At 37.9% G+C, this 25,204-nt stretch overlaps 1 protein-coding gene and 1 long non-coding RNA gene across 2 annotated transcripts; one reads left to right on the forward strand and one right to left on the reverse strand.

Annotated features, from left to right (window-relative positions):
- Positions 1 to 15,356: 15,356 nt before the first annotated feature.
- On the forward strand, positions 15,357 to 19,731 carry LOC141606028 (F-box/kelch-repeat protein At3g23880-like). Its single transcript, XM_074424996.1, has 2 exons — positions 15,357 to 16,898; positions 19,470 to 19,731. The coding sequence occupies exon 1, from the start codon at positions 15,633 to 15,635 to the stop codon at positions 16,764 to 16,766; it is 1,134 nt and encodes a 377-aa protein (XP_074281097.1). The 5' UTR covers positions 15,357 to 15,632; the 3' UTR covers positions 16,767 to 16,898; positions 19,470 to 19,731.
- Positions 19,732 to 23,175: 3,444 nt separating this feature from the next.
- On the reverse strand, positions 23,176 to 24,796 carry LOC141609236 (uncharacterized). The gene is made up of 3 exons (XR_012527303.1): positions 24,453 to 24,796; positions 23,541 to 23,695; positions 23,176 to 23,441 (listed from the first exon to the last, which is right to left on the reverse strand). It is a non-coding gene; the product is annotated as an uncharacterized LOC141609236 (long non-coding RNA).
- Between the last annotated feature and the right edge of the window lie 408 nt (positions 24,797 to 25,204).

A 25,204-nucleotide genomic window follows, 5' to 3' on the forward strand; every position in this document is an offset into this window, starting at 1 on the left:
CGTTGGTGTTTCTACAAGGAGCAGGACAAGATCCATCCTCTTCCGTACCGCTGCAGCGAGACTCCGTTCTGCATCCGTGCCTACGAGACCTCGCAAATCCAATGTCACTGTCAATGCTCCAAGGGAATCATATGGTGCCGGCAACTCTAGGCCATATGAATATCCTGTGTTCGGTTCATCTTCTCCCATCCAAGTCGACGACCCTCAGCTTGTCTCGTCAACATTTCGAGAGATAATGTCCGGCACTTTTGAGGATATGACTGTTCACACTAGCCCTTTGTTTGAGCCATTCACCGTCGAGGATGGCCAGAGTAGCGCGGGTTCGTCTCCGTCGTCACCACGAAGGCGTAACGAGGAGATGTCAAGCCAACCGTCATATTCCATGGTGGCACCCGTTATGGTCATTGAGGGCGACAATATGGAAGAACAGCTTAATAAAATGAAAGCTATTCTTGAAGACCTCCGAAGGAAAACGAAGAGAAATCCAAGCGGTTGCCGCCTTGACGAAAAAGTTGGAGAAGCGGCCTATTTCGTCAATGCAAAATGAAGATAGTGACTATGCCAGCGAGAACGAGGATGATCGTGATAAGGATAAGTCGTTTACTGCTAAAGACGTCCAAAAGATGATCGCGGAGGCCTTCAAAAGTCAGTTTGATGGAAACTTTCGCTCCGTCGGCAATCACCGTTACGTCAAGCCATATAGTAAGAAGATTGACTATTTGAGGATGCCTATCGGCTACCAACCACCGAAGTTTCAGCAGTTTGATGGAAAGGGCAATCCCAAACAACATATTGCCCATTTCATTGAAACTTGTAACACTGCCGGTACTGATGGCGATCTCCTTGTCAAGCAGTTTGTCCGATCTCTGAAAGGGACTGCCTTTGATTGGTACACGGATCTAAGCGCCGAGTCAATCGACGCTGGGACCAAATGGAAAAGGAGTTCCTTAATCGCTTCTACGATACTGGCGTCATCGTAAGCATGACGGAACTAACTAACACGAAGCAATGGAAGGACGAACCCGTTATCGACTACATAAGTAGATGGCGCTCGTTAAGCCTCGAATGTAAAGATCGTTTGTCGGAGACTTCTGCTATTGAAATGTGCATCCAGGGAATGAATCTGGATCTAGTTTACATCCTCCAAGGCAACAAGCCGATAACATTCCAGGATTTAGCCACTCGAGCTCACGACATGGAGATTACTATCGCTAGCCATGGGGGACGACTTTTTACTCATTCAGAACCGAAGACGGAGAGAAAGGAGTATAAGAAAAACGACAAGGCGTCCAAGAGCACTTCGAAGGAGGTTATGTCAATTTCTACTTCTAATCCAGTGAAAATCTCGGCGCGACCTAAAACAGAAACGAAGGCGCCAACCTATTCAAAGGATGCGAGAAAGACACGACCGACTCTAAGAGAGCTTGAGCAAAAGAAATACCCTTTTCCAGATTCCGATCTAGCAGGAATGTTAGATGATCTTTTAGAAAAGAAGGTGATCGAGCTTCCCGAATCTAAACGACCAAGTGAAGCTGGACGCACGACCGATCCGAAGTATTGTCGATACCATAGGGTTGTGAGTCATCCGTTGGAGAAATGCATAACCCTCAAGGAGAAAATCATGCGTTTGGCCGAAGAAGGGAAAATTCTCTTGGATCTAGATGATGTCGCTGAATCCAATTGCGTTGTAGCACAAGTGGTTGCCGAAAGTCATAAGCCGCATCCTCATTCAACAAGCGAAGAATGTGCATGGATAATTCAGTTCGGAACTCTTGAACCGGTAAGCATCGGCAAGCCTACGGAGTTTAAGTCCATCGTATCGACAACTCCCGAGAATCAAAATCACGAGGAAGACGACGAAGGGTGGACCCTTGTGACTAGGCGTCGACGAAAGAATCAAGGCAGAGAAGTGTCGGTACCCCAAGTGCAAAAACGTCAAAAGTCAACTCGTCAGAAAGTGAGGAAATCTTCATTGAAGAAAGATAGAAGGGTCGTCATGGATTCTTTGCCAGATGTCACGTCGTTTAAGAAAATTAAGTCGAGATTACATCAAGTTGTGACGTTAGAGGATTATTTTCCCAAGTTCTACCTTGCTAAAGTTTCGGTGAATACCGTGTCTTCTACCGTCATTGAGGAAGAAAGTTGTAAAGATGATGTGGCTAAAGAACCTCCCTCAAATTTGATCGATGGTGCAAAGATTGATGCAATCTTAGACGCATTGCCTTCGCGTATGGGATGGCAACAAATGTTCCACTTGCCCGAAGAGATGCGTCAACAATTGTCTTTGGCGATTCTTCAACCGAAAGCGTATGCTGATAAACTTAAAGCCGCGGGAGAGCCTGCAGACCAATCCAAAAAATGTGTCACTTGCAATGTCGCTCTCGCTTTTAGTGATGAAGATTTGTTACTTGGATCAAAATTGCACAATCGCCCTTTGTTTGTATCTGGATACATTCGAGAGAAGAAGGTGAGCCGCATCTTGGTCGACGGAGGTTCACCACAACATAATGCCGAAAGCCACTATGGAAGAGCTAGGGATTTCTGTAAACGAACTAGCCAAAAGTCGCTTGATGATCCAAGGATTCAATCTCGGTGGACAAAAGTCAATTGGCATGATCCGTGTCGAAATCTCGATGGGAGATTTGTTATCCACCACACTTTTCCAAGTTATTGATGCCAAAACATCATACAAGTTGTTGCTTGGTCGACCTTGGCTTCACGAGAATGGTGTTGTAGCGTCAACTCTACACCAATGTCTAAAATATTACAGAGATGGCGAAAAGAAGATAAATGGTGATGTGAAGCCCTTTTCTACGGTTGAATCGTACTTTGCCGACGCTCGATTCTATGAAGAGCAGGATGCGCCAAGTGAGATGTTGCCATCCTCGATCATTTCGACGGGAACCAGAATTTCAAAGAAGGTTGACGACATCAAAATTCCAGCCGCAAAAGAATTGATGGTGGTCGAACATCGTGAAAGCGTCTTGATAAAGACCAATCAAACAAATGAGAATTCGTCTACGAAGAAAGTTACTCCAACCATGCCAAAAGCAACGCCAATCTTTAAGTACGTGCCGAAATCAAAACGTAAAACTGGAGAGGCGCCTTTCACAGAGTATACACCGCGAGAAGAGACATCTACGTCAACTAGAACAATCAATGAAGACAATCTTCAAACTTTGAAGGAGAAGGTCATTGTTCCGGTTACGCGAACAGATTGCCTTGTGGCGAGTAAACAACCGTTGTCCGGGTTCACGAAAGGTTTAATGAAAGAGGAGCAAGCACCTGTTGAAGAGTCAACCAAGGGACGATTCGATCCAAATGCTTACAAGCTCATGTCAAAGTCAGGATATGATTTTGAAAATCCAACTCCATTAGGGCAAGTGATTGAAGTTACCCCGTATGGCCTGAATCAAACGCAAAAGAAATTACATCAACAAGGGAACAAGCTTGAAGTCGGAAGGGCTGGTATCGGATTTTCACATCCTGAGCCCATTCGAATTTCTGCACGACGTAAAGAGAATCAAGCGTCGTCACAATATATTGTGGCAGAACTGGCGGAAAGTGAAGGCGATAATACGGAAATCTTGACGCGAAGATCTGTTTTCGACAGGTTGGGATCACCAACTTCTACGCCTCGCTCTTCCGTGTTCAACAGATTGGGAGAAAGGGAAGAGAACATCTGTGTCCATTTAACGACAGGTTCTCAACAGCAAGGGCCAAATACGTCAGTGTTCACTCGCATTGGAGGAAAAGAGGTAAAGAAATCAGTCTTCAGTCGCATTGATAGCTCGAAGGTACAAAAGAGGCGCCGACAAAAATGGAGGAAGTCCTCGAAGACAAAAGTTGCTATTGACCTCAGCAAAGATATCCACAGTGTCATTCCCTCTAAAATGAAACGTCATCATGAAGTGGAAATAACTATGGATAAGTCGTTGAAATTAAAAAGTCGTACTGTCATCTTCACGAATCCACAAGAGGAGTCGAGTCAAAGGAAAATCGCTCGGGATTTTGTCTCGTCTAACCATGTGACGGCACAAGAATGTCCAGATTTAGATGACGAGATAGAGGTTGGTGAAATTCCAAAAACACTTGAAGACGGGGTCCAAGCGACGGTTGATGACTTGAAAGAAATCAACCTAGGCACAACTGAGGAGCCTCGACCCGTCTATGTAAGTTCTCTTCTGACAGATCAAGAGCAAATGGAATATGCTGCGCTTCTATCAGAATATAAAGATGTGTTTGCCTGGAGCTATCAAGAAATGCCCGGCCTGAGTCCAAAAATCGCAGTTCATCGACTCGCAATAAGAAAAGGCGTTTCCCCAAAGAAGCAACCACGAAGACGATTTCGGCCAGAAATGTTGCCAGAAATTGAAGCGGAGGTAAACAAATTGATCGACGCAGGATTTATTCGGGAGGTCAAGTATCCGACGTGGATTGCTAACATTGTTCCTAAGAAAAAGAAAAAGCAGACAACTCCGTATTTGTGTCGACTTTCGAGATTTGAACGATGCTTGTCCAAAGGATGATTTCCCGCTTCCAGTTACGGAGATCATGATTGACGCCACGACCGGGCATGAAGCATTGTCATTCATGGATTGCACCGCTGGATATAATCAAATCCAAATGGCGCCAGAAGACGAAGAAGCCACTGGGTTTCGAACACCAAAGGGCATATTTTGCTATAAGGTAATGCCCTTTGGGTTGAAGAATGCAGGAGCCACATATCAGCGAGCTATGCAGAAGATTTTCGATGATATGCTACATGACATTGTTGAGTGCTACGTCGATGATCTTGTTGTCAAATCCAAGAAAAGGGTCGACCACGTGAAAGATCTTCGAACGGTTTTCGAGAGACTACGAAAGTGCAAGCTCAAGATGAATCCTTTAAAATGCGCTTTCGGTGTTAGCTCTGGCAAGTTTTTGGGTTTCATCGTACGCCACCGAGGAATTGAGATAGATCAATCCAAAATCAAGGCAATAAAAGACATGCCTGAACCGTCTACACTTAAAGATCTTCGAAGTCTTCAAGGTCGTTTAGCTTACATACGCCGATTCATTTCCAATTTGGCAGGACGATGTCACCCGTTTAGTCATCTAATGAAAAAAGGTGCTCCTTTCGAGTGGGATGAATCGTGTCGGAAAGCTTTCGATGACATCAAGAAGTATTTGTCAAATCCTCCAGTATTAGGAGCGCCAATTCCTGGGAAATCGATCATTCTGTACATATCGGCCCAAGAACACTCGATGGGGGCATTATGTGCTCAAGAGAATGAAGACGGCAAAGAAAGAGCCCTATACTATTTGAGTCGCACACTTGTTGGAGCCGAATTGGGATATTCGTCCATTGAGAAGATGTGTTTAGCTCTCATCTTCGCCATCCAAAAGTTGCGCCATTACTTTCAAGCTCACACCGTCCATGTCATTTCTAAAGCTGATCCGATCAAGTACATTTTGTCGAGACCAGTGCTCTCGGGACGACTCGCCAAATGGGCCGTGCTGTTGAAGCAGTATGACATAGTTTACATTCCTCAAAAGGCTGTCAAGGGACAAGCGTTGGCAGATTTCTTAGCGGATCATCCAGTTCCGGGAAAATGGAGCTTCTCTGACGAACTTCCCGGAGAAGGAGTCTTCTACATTGATGTTCTTCCTTCTTGGCAGATGTACTTTGATGGAGCCGCTCGTCAAGATGGAGCAGGAGCCGGAGTCCTATTCATTTCGCCGGAAAAACATCTCCTGACATATTCATTCATACTTCCAGATTTGTGCACAAATAACGCCGCTGAATATCAAGCTCTGATCATAGGCGTACAAATGGCTCTCGAATTGGGATGCAAAGATCTTGACATCTATGGTGATTCCAAGTTGATAATTAATCAATTGCTCGGCGAGTACGAAGTCAAAGAAGAAAGTCTTGTGCCATATCATAAATTAGCTTCCGGGTGCCTACAAAAACTTGATTCGGTCTTCTTAGGTCATATACCAAGGAGTGCCAACAAGATGGCCGACGCTCTGGCAAATCTCGCAGCCACTTTGGCACTGGGGGCAAGTATTCCTTCTTCAATTCCGATTTGCAAAAGATGGGTAGTGCTGCCAGAAGAAGAGGATTACGATTTGACAGAAGACGTCAATGCAATTTTGGTCTATGTAATCAACAAAGAAGATTGGCGTCAACCGATCATCGATTACTTGGAGCATAAAAAGTTGCCGAATGATCCCAGACACAAGACAGAGGTGCGACGTCGCTCTGCCCGCTTCATCTACTACAAAGATATTTTGTATCGCCGATCGTTTAATGGACTTTGGTTACGATGCCTCGATGAAGATGAAGGTATGCACACCATGGAGGAGGCACATGCCGGCATATGCGGCGCTCACCAATCGGGACCGAAGTTGTGCGATCGAATCAAAAGAATGGGCTATTATTGGCCGACAATGGTACAAGATTGCATGGAGTATGCGAAGAAGTGTGATGCTTGTCAGTTTCATGGAAACTTCATTCATCAACCGCCTGAGGTGCTCCACCCTACAGTTACATCGTGGCCATTTGAAGCTTGGGGACTCGATGTAGTTGGACCCTTACCAACTAAGTCGTCTGCCGGACATCTATTCATCTTGGCCGGAACTGATTATTTTTCGAAATGGGCGGAAGCTGTTCCTCTTCGAGAGGTGAAAAAGGAGAATGTTGCAGATTTCGTGCGAACGCATATCATATATCGGTATGGAGTGCCAAGGTATATCATTACCGACAATGGCAAAAACTTTTACAACAAACTCATGGATGCATTGATGGAAAAGTTCAAATTCGTCCAACGAAATTCTTCGATGTATAATGCGCCAGCCAATGGTCTCGCCGAAGCTTTCAACAAGACTCTTTGCAATTTGTTAAAGAAAATGGTTTCAAAATCAAAGCGTGATTGGCATGAGAGGCTTGGGGAAGCACTTTGGGCTTATCGCACCACGTATAGAACTCCAACCCAATCAACACCTTATGCCTTGGTTTATGGAGTAGAGGCGGTCCTTCCACTTGAATTGGAAATTCCTTCTCTTCGTATGGCCATACAAATGGGTTTGGCGGAAGGCGAAAATGAAAAGCTGCGTTTGGCTGAGCTTGAAGCTCTTGATGAGAAAAGGCTCGATGCGCAGCAGAATTTGGAGTGCTACCAGGCTCGGCTATCAAGGGCGTTCAATAAAAAAGTTCGTCCTAGATCTTTTCAAGTTGGCGATATGGTCTTGGCAATTCGAAGACCTATCATAATGCCTCGTAAAGCCGGAAGTAAATTCACCTCCAAGTGGGACGGACCTTACGTTGTGCAAGAGGTCTACACCAACGGCGCGTACAAGATTGTCGATAGTGATGGAGTACGTGTTGGTCCGATCAACGCCAAGTTTTTGAAGCGCTATTACGCGTAAGATGACGATTCTGTAATAAGCTCCTAAGCACGAGCCTAAACTGCACACCAAAAAAAAAAAAAAAAAAAAAAAAAAAAAAAAAAAAACGATCCAAACAACAACAAAAAAAAATCCCTTTAAGGAACTACGTTGGCTTGATCTCGTAAAGTACATTCTTTCGTGCTTTATGGGTACGTAGGCAGCTGAAGTAAACATCTTGCTTTAGTCCAGCCACACCAAAAAAAAAAAATCCTTTTACTCCTCGCCCATACGAGTATAAACTATGTACGGCAAAGCAAAATGAATGTATGAGATTGAGAAATAAAAAAAAAAAACTCAACTTATTATTATTCATCCTCCAAAAAAAAAAAAACAAACTTTCCTAAGTGTCAAAAGAAAAACGTATCTAAAACAAAGACAAAAAGGAGATACAACAAATGACATCATAGAAACCACGGCAAGTTCTTCAAAGTTCAGAAGTTTCAGTGAAAGCTTTCTCAGCATGATCAATCTTCCCGGCTTCTTCTTTTGCATCGTCATACGTGCTTCCAAAGAGGACTTTTCTTGAATCAAAGTCTTGACAATTGAGGCTTGACCGAGTTTCTTGTTAAAACCATGTGGTTGCTCGCTAACAGAGAAGAAATTTTAAAGACGCTCGCTCGTATGTGGCTTAGGTCACGAACATGGAGAACAAATGCGCAGAGCCAACAAGAAAGGAAAGCTCCCAGATACGTCTGTCGTCTTTCTGCCTCTGGAACGCCTAAAAGAAGAAAGAAGTCATGTGGTCTCGTCCCAATGGCGAAGGTTCTCCGTAAGAAGAAAAATCTTATCGTAGAGTCGGAAAATGTGTCTTCTCTGACGCATTAGACAGAAGAGAAGACTTGGAGGTTCCTTTAAACCAAAAGCGACACCAGTCTTCAAAAGCTACTTTGCTAGTTTCTTCGCCGAAAGAGACATCCGATGAAACGCAGAAAATAAATACTGGAACTTGGGGGCAAGTACGGTCGGTCGTCATCACCAAAGCCCTGGAGTTCTTCGACCGAAGGCACTACTTCATCAAAAATGAGCCCGTTAGAGGTAGTCCGGTGATAGAGCGTATATCCCAAAGGCTGATTGAAATTTCTCCCGCCGTTGTCAACAAAGTGTTAGTCTGTGGACACCAAAAATCGCAGAATGGCTCTACTAGCTGATTACTCCGGCGGTAGAGAAAAAGTGAGGCGTAAAACTGCTTCATAAATGTAGACGGATCTCAAACTGTTGCGGCACTCGCAAAGAATGTCTTCTAACCATTCCCAGTAGCGCGGAATATAAGAAAATTCATATCCAAAGTGAAAACTGCCGTTTCGTTGAACTTCGCCTCTGGAGCTTCGAGAAGGATGGCGTGTCGGCACTTTCTCGATGATGGGACGAGAGGAGCACCAGCAATGGTTTTTCAAGTTTCTGCCACCAGCAATCCAGACTTTGTGGATATGTCAACGGCAACCACGACTCAGCAAAGGGACCCGTCATCGAAGAAAAGATGGTGTGTTTAACTCCATTATTTGCTTCGTCATCAGCAATGTCGACCGTCACTAAGTGCTTCTTGCCAGTCGTCTTAGATTCGCTCGCCTAAAAGTGCACCATATCGTCCCCTTAGACAAAAAGACAAAACCAAATTACAATTCATATTTCAAAAAAAAAAAAAAAAAAAAAGGGAAAAGAAATATAAAGTGGTGTAGTGTATTTTGGACCACATACTCACATGTTACAGAAAACACAAATTATTTTCTTTATACAAAAAAAAAAAAAGAGGAAAAGTTAAAGTGAGGAAGTGGTGGTGTTGGACCACGTACTGCCCAAATCAAACAAAGAAAAGTCAAAAATGTTAAATACTCTCAAAAAAAAAAAAAAAAAAAAAAAAAGTGTTAATTACTCCTGCAAACTCAACCCATCACAGTGAAAATCAAAAGCCAAAATCCAAAGTTAATGGAAAAATCTCAAATCAAATGAAAAGAGGAAATGGAAATCAAAAACTTGTAACAAATTTGCCATGCGAAAGCCCCTGCAAACCCAAAAGTCAAACAACATGGAAATCACAACTCAAATGCTAATTGATTTCTTGTTGCGAGCAAACTTCTGCCCAATAAATTTGTTTATAATAGTGGCTCATGTTTTCCCTGAAGTACAGCGTCGTTCTTTTCGTGACAGCGGGTAAGGTTGCCACCGATGAAAGCAACGATTATAAATAAATAATGAGCGTCAGCGTCAGTTCCGTCCCTCGTTCCGGTCGGTGGTGGATTCTCCTTTGTCGAGCATAGGGTTGTCCGAGTAAACGGTGGAACATCGGGATTTCAGACGAAGTATGGCCATCAGGCTCATGGCGAGTTCCGTGGTCGTCGAAAGGGAAGCACCAGAATCAGATCGGTCGTCGAAGCAGAGACGTCGAGAAAAAGAAGTCGTTGAGGATGACGCTGCTCCGGCTCGTGTCAGCCACCGTCAAGGAGACAGTCAGCGATCAATGCAAGTACGCCAGAGAAGATGGTCTGGATAACACCGATGGGCGGCAAATTCTCAGGCAAGACTGATAGAAAAGACATGGATCCGCGCTTCGTTCTGGGTAGCACTGTTTCTGACGAGGTCGTGTGTGGATTGCTTGTAAGTCACCAGTGCAGCTTCCCAACGGAATTCAGTATACCCATCGGATGCAATTTTGAGTCAAGTGAGACAGATTCACTAGCATGGCGTCGTTATTGGCGGGGCACCACACCGGTCAACGAGGAAAACCCAATGTCAATCCCACCGTCAGACTCAACAACCACCTCGGTTTCGCAGTTCACACGCCATAAAAGAAGGGGTGAAATTTGAACTTTGAAAACCTTGGACCGCGTCGAGATAACGATGGGCATTGGATTATATGCAGGCGTGAAGCAGCAGTTCGTTTATCATTATGTCGAGAGGAATCCATGACAGTATGAAAAAGACGGTGTCATCTCGAACATCACGAAGACGGCGTCTCGAAGAGGCATGATCGATGGCTTCAACTCGAACTACATGAAAACTACACCCCGAAATCGATGGTGGCTCCATAGTCATACACCATTTACCTGCACAATTCAAAAAGCAAAAAAAAAAAATGCAAAGCCAAGTTAATTAACATGATCGGCAGTCCGGATTCTTTGTCACATTGATAGACGTAGAGGCTCATCTACTTCAGCTTTTCCATCGATATCAGAAAATTGAACTTCGATGTGGTCGCATCAAGTAGTTGAACTCCGGGGTTGACATGATGATCTCGTGGGCTGCTACGGGAGTTTCATCAAATGTGCGGGCGTCTTCGTGTGCTCGATCGGCTTGATACTAGCTGCTCACCGGGCGTGGCATCTCTGGCTCTTCAAATCGGTGTCATGGCGTCACCAGTTCGTCTCATCTGTGTCGTTGCATCGTTGGCTCGACTTCTTGTCGTCACCTTCATTCATGTCTTTGGTTGAGCCATGAAAACAACAATCCCAAACCCTTCGTTTATATGGAACAAAGGGACCCAAATTTTGGAAATAAGATGTAAAATATTGTTCATAATGATTATTCTTTCCAAAGCAAATAATAAAAAAATGGATTACTTTTTTAAACAAATGGCAATTGCTCTCACACTTTCGGCAAAAAAGCAAATAATAAAAAAATGGATTACTTTATTACTTTATTAAAAAAATGACAATTGCTCCCACACCTTTCGGCAAAAAGCAAATATTAAACTTGGACAAAAAAAAAAAAAAAATTTCATCCGCCAAATCAGAAAATGACAGGGTGACGACAAAAAATATGAAGCTGCCTTTACGACAAGTTTGGGTATGCCTCAACTTTCAAGTCAAAGCCAAAATGAATCGAGACCCAGCCACGTCAAGACACTAAATAGTGCACGTGACAAGGTCCCGAGGGGGCAATTTGTAGACACGGAAAAATTATACAAGTGCCACGTCTGAAGTCAAAGGTCAAAATGTTGCCACGTCGGAAGTCAAAGGTCAAAATATTGACCCGTCAAAGGAAATACGAAATAATGTAATTAATTTGGACGAAATTTAAATAAAGTAATCCATTTTAATTATTTTAGTCGGTCCGACTCTCTAAAGTGATAAAATCCGACAAATGGGTCAAACTCACTAAATGGGTCAAATACATTCAAATGGGCCAAAATGACTACCAAGTCCATTACAAAAATACCAAGACTACCAAGTCCACTTAGGATGGAAACCAAACCCCTCCTTTTTCTATAAATACAAGCATTAGCTTCAAAATTTCTGATGGAGAATTACAAAGAAAATCACACTACAAAATAAAACCTCTCTACAAAGAAACTCTCTCTACAAAAATCCTCTTCCAAGAGAAAGCTAGAGAACAAAGAAAACTACTCTTCGATCCGACATCAAGCGTTCATCGCCGTCAACTGAAGAGAAGCAAAATCAAATTCATCCAAGGAGAATCAAGTCTTCAAATCAAGACCCTCCTATTCATCCAAGTGCGGAAATCGAATCAGTAGAATAACTAGAAGATTGTACCCGAAATCTTTAAATTAATAAAATTATTATTTTGTTGCATTCTTTTGTGTTTTATCTACTTGTTTGCAGATTTAACACAAATTTGTTGTTACAATGGTACGAGTAATATTGTTCATATCTTCTCTCTCAAGGAAAATAAGTGGAGAAAAATTGATTTTGATTTTGATCATATCTCTCCTTATGGACGAGCAGTGCTGATTAATGAAAAATTGTATTGGGGTGCTCGTACTGGCGGAGATAGTAAGTTAGTTGTTAGCTTTGATCTAGGGCTTGAAAGGTTTGACATTATTAACTTCAACTTGGACCGGTTTGATGACTTAGGAGTCATGGGAGGGTGTTTGAGCAAGTGCAACTGCGATAAGACATTTGCCGGTGACAAGTCAATGCATATATTGGAATCTTCTGCGATAGTAAAATCTATTGGTCTGCCAAAAGGGTTGAGATTAGACGAAAAATCTGAAATGATCGGTTTTACGAGAACTGGCAAGTTTTTTGTGACTGGGCCATTCAATGATGAGCCAAGGGATTTCCAAATTGGAACGTTGGGGATAGTTGATACACGCACGAAACCTATGCAATACACAATGCTTTTGCGGTTCGATCACTATTTCAAGATGGCAAGATATGTTCCAAGCCTAGTTTCACCTATTCCTATTGAGGAACCTTCGGAGGCATAGTTGCAATACAACATTCCCTTGCTCCTTGGCATGTTGGAAGGCATTGTATGATGTAGTTCAAAAACTAAGTCGCTTGTTTTATGTGAATGTGTTGTACTTGTTCAAAGTAGTTCCTTGCATTTAGTTCAATTTTCTTCAAAATAAGCTTTTGATCAGATGGTAGTGCGCATGAATTGGTGTTTATTTGGCTTGTTATGCTGTCATTTTAATGCAGTCAGTCTGCAACTAGAGTTTGTTAGTCTGTCTTCATATGAGAGCACCCAGAGCAGTAGGATGTTGGCCTGTGCTGTCTAATATGATCTCGCCGGCCGTTGAAAGTGATTTGTTTGATAGCACCCAAATATAAATGGGGAGGATAATACGTAATGTACTCTTCCTCTAATTTAGGAACTAACATGGATCCATATTCATCGATTAAATAGTGAATTACGTTTTATGTTATTGCTGTATCATCTGCCTCTGTTTTCTGTCATTTGGATGCAGCCTGTCTCCTACTACAGTTCGTCAAACTGTGTGTATAGTAGTTGAGAAGTTGTCTTAGGCATAGTTGTCATACATTGTGCTATGATTTGCTTGCTCCTTGGCGGCTTTGCATATGCTTTCTTAGCACACTCTACTGGTTACTGATAAACCATATTGTTGGGTAGTATGGCAAGTGATTCAAGCCGGTTTCCAAACTCTGGTATTCTACTCTCTCATCTCATCCTTTCGGTTTTGTCCACTTCCAAACTGAGATCTAATGTATTCTTCTTGTAACTTTGGAAAAAACTCATAGTAGCTATGTATTCGTCGTTGATTCAAATACCCTTTGTATGCTGTCATTGTAGCATTTTGTGTATATGCTAGCTGTTCAGTTAGTTCGTATACTCATCAGTTATCACTGTATCCGTCTGAGTTTGCTCTTATTTTCTGAAACAATGATAACCATTTTAGTCGTCATCATTAAGATTGAACTAATTGATTTAAATGAGCTAATTATGTATCCTCTCTTTTAACTTTTTTTAAGGGTTACAAATCGACCGGTACAAATCTAGCAAATGAATCGAAAATGAAAAGTGGTGCTTTTTGAGAGAATACGAGGATTATGATATGCATTTTCGATCATTTTCATTATTTCTCACTCCATTTCTTTCTATTTCCTTTTAATGGTTTGGATTTTGTTCTCGGGCAACCTGACGACCAATTGTTTAATCCGATGGAATAGGAATGACAATTTAAAATGGAATTGTTAATTCTATTAGAGAAAACTGAAGGAAATGGAAATAATTCATCCTCAATGTTATTTGTTGATGATCAGGTGTAATAGGAATATTTATAATAGTTGGGCCTCAACCATCACCTTAAGGTTTTGGTTGAGTTGGTTCATCTATCATGGTATCAGAGCCAGCGTGACCGAAGGTCACGGGTTCAAATCCTGGCAACCTCAAAACTCCTCAAAAACTCGAAGTGGAATTCCAGCACACGGTACGGGGGAGCCGGTGCACAACCAACCACTCTTCAAGCCCAATGGGCATAACCAACCACTCTTCAAGCCCAATGGGCATTTGAGTGAGGGAGCGTAATAGGAATATTTATAATAGTTGGGCCTCAACCATCACCTTAAGGTTTTGGTTGAGTTGTAAGGTTTTGGTTGAGTTGGTTCATCTATCAAGGTGCTCTAGGAAGCACTAAACTTGCACTGATGTACAAATCAATCACCGTTGTTCAAACTCTTTTATTCTTCTTTTCCAAAGCCAACAACAACAAATCCCCACTTCTCCAGATTTCTCTTCTTGTTCTTCACAATTTCCACAAATCAGTCACCTTCAAGCTTTTTACTTGAATTCGGATTTTTTTACGTTATTTTTATCGGAGAATTTGGTGCTTCTATGTGGTTAGCTAAGGCATATTTTGTTAGTTATTATATCAAATTATCAATAGCTCTCAAAATAAATTGGTTTAACCAATACTATAAATATTATTACTTCCGTTAAACAGCACTTGTATGAGCGGTATCCTAAAAATACACTAATGCGTAGGGTGTGGGAGCTTATTGATGAGATGAAAGGGATGGTGGTAGAAGAGGATGTGGCGCGCGTGGAGGAAACTCAAGGATGGCAAAAACCAAAGACGGGGTGGGTTAAGATCAATGTCGACGCGGGAAGAACGGAGGGTGCGGGGTTGGGATTGGGTGCTGTATGCCGTGATGACGAAGGGAGAGTAATGTGGGGTGTCAGGTCTAGAAGAAGGAGGTTCGGGAACCGTCAATGCTCGAGGCTGAAGCAATTCCCATGGGTCTTCACAAGGCCAAGGATATGGAATTGATGAAAGTTGAGATTGAAAGCGATTGCTTGACCGGGATAGAAGATTTGCGCAAGCGAAAACAAGGCCGAAGTGATTTGTGTCTTATTTACGATGATATTTATTCGTTATGTTCTCATTTTAATACGTTGAATTTCTCTACGTTAGGCGTTCAAGTAATAGGGTTGCCCATGAACTTGCTCATATTAGGCCTTGGGTCGCTTGATAGGCGTTTCTAGGTCAATGTACTTCCGCTAAACATTGACAAGCTTGTCTCTTTTGATGGTGATAATGATATTTAATTCCTTTTGGGGTTTCAAAAAAAAAATGTAGACCTAATATAATCGACTTGATTCGAATGATTTGAATCGTACTAGGCCCTACTTCTAAAGACTTAACCGAATTGCCCCAAGTAATAATTTAATAATAACGATCCAAATTAATCCACCCCAAATTCTGTTAAACCCGAAAAGAACACAACCGAACCGACTAGACTAGATTGACCATTTACGAGGCCCAAGTGCCTAACCTAACTCACTCCGTTGTGTTGTACACTTGTACCTGCAAGTCCCCGCCCCCCCGTCACTCCAAAAGAAACACATACGGAATACAATCTGCAATCGGCAACTACTGCCTGCTGCTAATTCCAGGTTTGCTACTGATTTTAGGGTTTCATGCTTTATTGATTTGGGGAAAATCTTCAATTTTGTGTTTCTTAATCATTCTAGTTAATTAATTACATCTTAGTTCTTCAATGACAATGTGTAAGAAGAAGAAGCAACAAAGCTGCCTCATTGATGATTTGATATTTCAAGAAATAATTGCAAGATTACCCATTAAATACATTCTTCGATGTATGTCAGTTTCGAAACAATGGTATTCTACTATTTCCTCTTCCGATTTCGCCAATGCCCACCTTGCCAAATCCCCCTTTGCTCACCCTTCTGCTCCTGTTAACTCCTTGTTTATCCATTATCGTCATAAAAGTTACCTTTTTTCCTATGATGATCATGATGATGATGATTCAGTTTCGGGAAGTTTTAAAGATAATTTGGTTAAACTAGACTTTGGCAAGAAACAATATCTGAGCCTTACAGGATGCTGCAATGGCTTAATTTGTTTAACCTCTATTTCTGATAAATACTTCGTTTTATGGAACCCTGCTACCCGTAAGCGAAAGACATATGAGTCAGATGGGTATTTGAAGCTTTCTGATGAACTAAGTCGCCCTTATGTTCATGTATCCTCTGGATTTGGTTATGCATCAGCTGTTGATGACTACAAATATGTTCAGATTTTAACACTAGGATGGGAAAGTGGACAAGGTAGTAGTATTGCTCATATCTTCTCTCTCAGGGAAAACAAGTGGAGAGAAATTGATTTCGGTCATGATCTTCTCGTTACTTATAGACTCGCAGTGCCTCTTAATGATAAATTATATTGGGCTCCTAACAATAGTCAAGCTCGTGATTTAATTGTTAGCTTTGATCTAGAGAGTGAGAGGTTTGACATAATCAAGATGAACTTGGTCGAAACGGACGTCTTAGGAGTAATGGGAGGGCGTTTGAGCAAGTGCAACTATACTGGTGACAAGATAATGCATATATTGGAACCTCCTTCAATACTAAAATCTGTATGTCTACCAAAGGGTCTCTGTTTAGACATGCTCTCTGAAATGGTCGGGTTCACAAAGGCTGACAAGTTTTTTGTGACGGTGCCATCAAATGGTGATGAGAATTCCACGTGTAGAACATTAGGCTTTGTTGACACAAGTACAGAACCTATGCGCTACAAATCACTTTGGAAGTTTGATATGACGCTACAAATTGCAAGATATTTCCCAAGCGTAGTTTCGCCTTTTCCCATGGGAGAGCCTTCGTGGGCATAGATACAATCGCCTTTGTCCTTGGTTGGCGGGACTCATTTGGCTCACTACATGCTTCATCATCTTCAAGGATTTGGAACTAGGACGCATGGCTCATGAATCTGGATTCATCAATTAGACATTGAACTAATATAGGTAATCTACTCTTCCTATAGCTATGTTTGAAGTGTGATCTCACATTTTTCAATAAGAGGTTCACAGAATGATTAGGTTCAACTGATTTGCTGTGTCATCTTCTCCCTGTTTGCTGTCAATTTGATGCAGTCATTCTGCTACTTAAGTTTTGTCAAATTGTCTGTATGAGAGCATTCACTTCTTCAGAGTAGGTCGGAGTCTACTAATCCACTGTTTACACCTTGTTTGGATACCGAAAATGGAGGGGAGGGAGTTTTGAGTTTTCCCTTCAAATCTTTCCTCTGTGGGAAGGGAAACAATTGGCTTGGAGGAGGGAAATAGAGGGGTCGAGTTTCCGTACCCTCCAAATCCGTCCATCTCCATTTTGTGATCTAAACAAAGGACTTGACCTCTCTCCAAATCCCTTCCCTCCTTTTCCTTCCAAAATCCATCAATACAAACACACCCTTGATTCCTTGAAGTAAATCCTTACATTTAGTTCTATCTTCATCGTATAATTGAGCCTTGAGCTTACTGTATTTTAAGTTTCTTAACCATAATTATCGTCAGACCATGCTAAGTCTGATTATTATTTGATGGCCTTGTTCAATAATTTGTTTTTGTTGTGAGGTCGTACCCTCTCTGCTTTCTCGATTTAGTAGTCAGTCCTGACTCCGGAGTCTATTAATAGCGTTCTGCTCTAGTACTAGGCCTCCTAATTCAGGGGTCCGATAGGTTAAGTTGGACGATTCTGGTAGTCTTGGTCACTTGGGCAAAGCCTGCATTCTTGCTCCTATCAATTTTCTGAGAAGATGGGTGATAGAGAGCCAAATTCTAAGAATAAACAAGTGATTGTGCATCAAAGCTACTCCTACTACTTTGATGATTTCATAGTTCAACAAATACTTATACGACTACCTATTAAATCCGTTCGTCGATTTAAATCAGTTTCCAAACAATAGTATTCTACTCTTTCTTCTTCTGAATTCGCTAATCATCATTCATCACCTTTTGAAATCACTTTTTTCTCATCCTTTTGCTCCTATCAATTTTCTGTTTATCGAGAGTTGTAAGAATTATTACCTTTTTTTTATGATGATGATCAACTTTCTACTAATTTTGAAGATAATTTGATTAAGCTAGACATTGACTATGATGTCAAGAACGATGATCTTGAACTCACTATGCTCTGCAATGGATTAATTTGTTTAACCTCAGCTTTTGAAAAATACTCTTACTTCATTATATGGAACCCGGCTACTCGTAAGTTCCACAAATACGTGTCACATGGGTATTTAGAGCGTTTTGATATTGACATATTGTGTATCATGTTTTTTTGGCTTCTGGATTTAGATATGTGTCTTTTGTTGATGACTACAAATATGTTCAAATTTCAACGGTGCTTTGGGAAAATGAAGAATGTAGTAGTTTTTTCTTTATTTTCTCTTTTAGGGAAAATAAGTGGAGAAAAATTGATTTTGATCATAATGTTAATGTTCCTCGTGGACTAGCCGTGCTTATTAATGAAAAATTATATTGGGCGGCTCGTAGTAGCGAAGACGGCGAGTTAATTGTGAGCCTTGATTTACGGGTTGAGAGGCGTGACATAGTTATGTACTTATGTTCAACTTGCACAGTTACGACTACTTAGGTGTCATGGGAGGGTGTTTGAGCAAGTATAACTTTGATAGAACAAATACAGGGGATAAGTTAATGGACATATTGGATACTCTTTCAAAAGTGAAATCTATTGGTGTACCAAAGTGAAATCTATTGGTGTACTAAAGGAGTTGAGATCAGACACACACTCTAAAATGATCGGGTTTACGAAGACTGGCAAGTGTTTTTGTGACAGGGCAATCCAGTGATGACCCGAGAGATTTCCATAGCAGAACGTTGGGGATAGTTGACACACGTACTAAGCCTATGTAATTCACAACACTTTTGAAGTTCGATTGGTTGACTAAAATTGCAAGATATTTGATACATTACATTGTGCTCTATGTTTAACTCACTGTTCCCTTGCTCCTTGCCTTGTTTGAAGAGTGAAGACACTCTATGTACTGAAGACACACTATGTACGTAGTATTTTATTGACGGTTTTTCTAATGCGGGCACATATTAATACTTAGTTAGGCATAGGTTAAGCATTATCCATGATTAAGATTCTCTCATTTACCTTAATTATATTTTATTTTCCTCTCTCCTAAATATTTTTTCCTCCCACCGTAAAAAAAAATTTCTACATAACTTATTCATCACTAAAATTTATACATATTTTTTAAATCATTTTTTCATCTATCCCAAATCAATGATGATCAATCTAAATCGATTCCGATGCAACAAACAGTACTCCTCCTGCAGGGTACGTGGTTTTTCTTTAGGTATTTGTTTTCAATATAAATTGGTGTATCTTAAAACACCAATAAAAATCAATTGATTGTGCATTTGTTCCGTAATAATTCGCCAAGCATGCTTTGAATGGTGTTATTTATTACGTAATAAGCATGTAGATGGATCAACAGAGTATTGCCATCCATGATTCATTATTGGATTAAAAATGTTAATTTGGTATATGACTTGTGTTTGTAGGTCAAGTGTACGGTATGTGAGGCTCGCACTCGTGTTTTAATTGTACAACACTATGAAGATTGAAGAGTCATGTACTCAGTAGCATAATAATGTCACTTGAAATTGCCGCTAAGAAGAGGGAAAAAAGATGCCCAAGTACAAGAAGGCTTGAATCCCAATTTTTTTGTATAAAAAACTAAAATAAATTTAGATGTTTTATCGTATTTGGTGTACATTTAATTTATTTTTTGTATTTTAGAAATTTATAATTACGTTTGTTTTACTTTTTTATGTTCTAAGTTATAATTTTCATTGAGAAAATGATTGTAGTGGATTACAAAAAAAGTTGGGTATGAATTTGAGTAACAATACTAAAAAAAAAAAAAGTTAAATTTCATAACTTATGAAAATTCATACGTGAGAATATTTAGGAGAAAGGGAGAGATATTGGTGGGAGGAAAAAAATATTTAGGAGAGAGAAGAAGAAAAGATAATTAAGGTAAATATGAGAATCTTAATTATGGATAATGCTTAACCTATGCCTAACTAAGGCCCTGTTCTTTTGGATTTGAAATTGTCAAATCGAATCAAACTTAATGGAGCCAAATCAATCGAATCGAATCAATCAATCAATCAAATCTCGAATAATAATAAAAAGATAATAATAATAATAATAATAATAATAATAATAATAATAATAATAATAATAATAATAAAAATAATAAAAATAATAATAATAATAATAAAAATAATACCAATAATAATAATAAATATTATTATAATATTATTCATTAATAATAATAATATATTAATATAATCTAATAATAATAATCTAATAAGATATATAAAAAATAAAATATTAATATAATAATAAATAAAGTAATAATAATAATAATAATAATATATTAGTAATATAAATGATAACATTGTTAATAATAATATAATATATTAATAATAATAACTAAAAAATAAATAATAATATAATAATAATAAATTAATAATAATAATAGGTCTAATATAATAACTTATTAACATAATAATATTAAATATAATAATAATAATAATAATAATAAATATGTGATTAATAATATTAATAATGAGTATATTAATAAAATAAAATATTAAATAATAACTTATTAATATAATAATATTAAATATAATAATAATAAATATGTTATGAATAATATTAATAATAATAAATATATTAATAAAATAATAAATATAATATAATAATAATAATAATGATAATAATAATAATAATAATAATAAATATATTAAATATAAATATAATAATATAAACAATACGAATTAATTATTAATAAATATAATAGCAATATAATAAATATAAAAATAATATAATAATAATAATAATAATAATAATAATAATAATAATAACAATAGTAAATACATTAATATAAAAATAAGAATAAGAATATCAATAAGAATAATAATAGTAATGTTGAAATAAATCGAATCAATCAATCAATCAATCGATCTGATTCGAATCAATCAATCAATCAATTGAGTCAATCAATCAATCAATGAGCTGAATCGAATCGAATCGATTAGAATCGAAATTAAGTCCAAAAAAACAGGGCCTAAGTATTAATGTGTGCCCTTAGGGCATGCATTAGAAAAACCGTTTTATTGACGAGCCAGTCTTACATAAGACAGGTTAACACAAAGATTGTGTAAAATGGGTCCAAATCACAAGAAAATCATGCCCCATATTAGCATAAAAGTAGTTATCCAAAAACCCGTTTTATAATATACTTAGGCACATATAAATAAAGTATTTGTGCTGTGTGACTTAGTTGTACTTCGAAGCAATGCAAGCTAATGTTCAGTTGTTCACCCTTTGTGTAAAAAATATTTTCAGTCGTATGTAATTTGTTAGCCATTTCCCGTGTGTGAGAGACAACACAAATTCTTCCTTGTGACGGAGATATCCGTCGCAAACTTGTGACGGGTCAATTATATACAATATTAATCGCGGGTCGGGAAACAAGAAAGGGACACGACACTGTTGCTCATTTATGGCAGATTGTACATATCCCAATATTTAATTTTTAATTATTTGTTTTTGTTTTATGCATTAAATGCCTCACACTACACTACGCAAACATAATTTTCTTGTTTCCCTGCTAAACACTTCTTCTCTCCATTTCCATTCTTTCTCTCTCAAAACCTCTAAAAAGCTTATAATAACCATCACTAAATCAGTAAAACCCCTAATAAAAAATGATGGATGAAGCTATAATGGATGGTTCCATAATTGATGGTTCTCTAACGGCACATACAAGTTTTTTGCTCTTAGTTTTTGGATTTTACTGTTCTAGATCTATCATTTTATTGTTCGTTTTTTTATTATCGTTCTGTTTTTTTTTTTTAATTTATATATTGTTCTTTTTTATGGTTCCATAATTGATGGTGCTCTAACGGCACATACAAGTTTTTTGCTCTTAGTTTTTTGATTTTATTGTTCTAGATCTATCATTTTATTGTTCGTTTTTTTATTATTGTTCCGAGTTTTTTTTATTTATATATTGTTCTTTTTTTAGGGTTTGTTATCATAAAAATATTACTATTATTGAAAGTAGGAAAAGATCTAAATAATTCAATTTTTTAGCTCTATTTATGGACAAATAATGGATTTTGTTTCCATTTTAATAAAGTGTTTGTCTTTGAAAAAATCATAATTGAAAAATCCAGTAGTAAAACTATGAATAATGGTGTAAAATAATTAGGGAAGTACTTGAATGATTATATTGTATGTGAGAATCATTATCGTGCAATTTTTTTGTATAATGTATATGATTTTTAGCATTTTGTATATTGTTTACTTATATTTTATATAAATGCCTATATTTTTCGTTATATTGTTACCATTACAATTTACACAGATATTGCAATTTCAAAGTCTATAAGTGGTCCTAATGTTACATTGTCACCCTGCTATCTAGAGTAGATACAGATTATTTAAAGGCAAATGTTAGCGTATATCTAATAAATTTCTCTACTTTTGGTGTTAATGTCACCCTGTCAACTAGAGTAGATACAGATTATTTAAAGGCAAATGTTAGCGTATATCTAATAAATTTCTCTACTTTTGGTGTTAATGTCACCCTGTCAACTAGAGTAGATACAGATTATTTAAAGGCACATGTTGACGTATATCTAATAAATATCTCCACTTTTGGTCCTAATGTCACCTTGTCAATTAGAGTTGATATAGATTATTTAAAAAAAAAAGTGTTGGCGTATATCTGATAAATGTCTCTAGTTTTGGTCCTAATGTCACCCTGTTAACTTACCATGGATGTTGATCCAAACACTCAAACAACTAAAGAACTAAACTTGGTGCAATTCTAGATCCTATCCGATATTGAAATTGGTAATATAATAGATAAACATGTGAATTAATTTTTCATGATTTACATAAATGTATTTTACAAATTTTCTTCATATCATTTTCCAATATATTTATAAAGTGAATTAAATGTGGCATTATATATATTAACTAACGTTTTTATTATTGTTTAATATGTTATCATATAGAATTTGGTAACATAATGGATAAACATGTGAAGTAATAATCCAACATGTTACCATTTTAGGTTTAAATATGTTAACATTTCCAGATCACTTATATTCAACTACTTATATAAACAAATATCTGCATAATGGAAACATATTACACATTAGAACTTGTTCACAAACTTATTCAATATGTCAACAAATGTTTACTATTTTTCAATTCTTAAACATACAATAAACTGCAAATAAAACCCAAGAAACCAACAAGGTAACCGTAATTAATTTCTCGCTTTTCCTATGTTTCATGATTTCAATATTTAATTCTACAACAACCATTTTCAACTTTTCATTCTTTATCTTCAGATTCTTCATTTTTTCTAGCAACTCGTTCTTCTTCTCTATGTCCTCACTTTCCGCCATGACATCAACTAATTGAAAAAAGGCACAACTATTGTGCTGCAAATGTTGTACAATAAGGAAATGATTACACAAGATATAATCAAACTCAATTGCAAAAATAAATTAACAAGCAAAAAATGAAGTTAAATAACATACCGGCCAAAGAGAACACCCATAAAACCTTTTTCCTATATGCTCTACATGCTTCACTATCTTCAAGACTGCACCCATATTGTGCTTGCATAAAATCGTTTTTTCAAGTACTCTTGAATTTCGTGAATTAGATGAAGATGCATAACTTTTTCCCATCACTGGAGAAAAATATAACCACCCCAATTTAACATGTGACCACTTCAAAAATCATTTGAGGTACATGTTTTCCTAGATTTTATTATGTGACCGTTTGAGGAGTATAAATTATCATTTTCAGCCAACTAATATGTGATGGATAAATAGAGTACACCCGGTAAATATGGTCACAAACATTCAGGAAATGGAAACATATTTCAGTCTGTTACATGTTCACTTCATTGATCAATATGCTACGATCTCCCAAGGACAATCATGAAATTTGTTAAAAAATTTGATAACATAAATAAATAAAATATAACACCACAGTATGTAGTAACAAAGTGTCCGAGTTTATAAACATAATCAACCCTACCAAATTAAGTTGAGATATGCCCTTTGTAACATAATACTTGTACAAAATCATCTTAATTTGGTAACATTTTCATAGTTTATAGGTCACATAATACACTTCCCAAATACACTTCACAAAACTATATTAATAAGACTAAAATGGATCGCAAACATGCAAATCGAAAATATAAACAGTCATCAAATCACAATGAAAAATAAATCTAAACAGTTATCAAGACCCCAAAAATCTAAAAAAACCATCATACTCAAAATTTAACTCCTTTTTTTTACCCTAAATTTATAAATCCAGAAAATATTCACAAATTCCAATTTATAAACCCTAAATTTAACTCTTTTTTTGTATGCATGTGCCAAAAATGAAAAATCATTCCAAATATTCAAATAAAATGCATGTTCTAAACCCACCTTTGATCTTAATTTCCCTTGTTTCCTTATTTTTTTGTATTCTTTGCAAGTGATGTCTTTGTAATTTTTTTTGTCACTATTTTTTTGTATTTCGATGTTAAAGATGACTGAAGTTGACTATTATGTCATGAGTTTATTGAATGAAGAGAAAAGAAGAGAGAAGAAAATGAAGAGAGAAGAAAATGAAAAGAGAAAATGAATTGATAGTGTGTAATCTTAGAGTGAGCAGTGAGGTATTGGGAGGGGGGGTTTAGTATTTTTTTAATGCACAACATTAAATGCTCACAGTAAAAAAAGTCAACATCCACTATTCACGCACAGTACACAATGTCGACCCATTAAGCACAAATACAGCACTATCCGACCCGTCGCAAGCTTGTGACGGGTATCTCCGTCACAAGCAAGACGGATTGGAGAGACAATTATGTAGTAGTTTTCCGTTACGGTCATTTATTTATTTTTGGTTTTGACACAAAGATCAAGAAAAGGGTAGAGAAATATTTACAGGGGTTGTTTTTGAGTGACAAATGAAAAATTGGTTATGTCGATGATCAAATTACCTTTCAAAAATATATCCAATATAGAAAGGTAAACAAATGAATGAGAAACACATAAATGAAATGGTAAACAAATGATCGGGACGGAGGAAGTATAATGTGAATGCACAAATGAAAATTGTGATTGTGGGGCTTCTCACAAAAATAAAACGGTTTTTTCTCATGATACTATTGTGATTTGTCACTTTGTTCATG

The sequence above is a fragment of the Silene latifolia genome, chromosome 10 (assembly GCF_048544455.1).
Source record: "Silene latifolia isolate original U9 population chromosome 10, ASM4854445v1, whole genome shotgun sequence".
NCBI lineage: Eukaryota > Viridiplantae > Streptophyta > Magnoliopsida > Caryophyllales > Caryophyllaceae > Silene > Silene latifolia.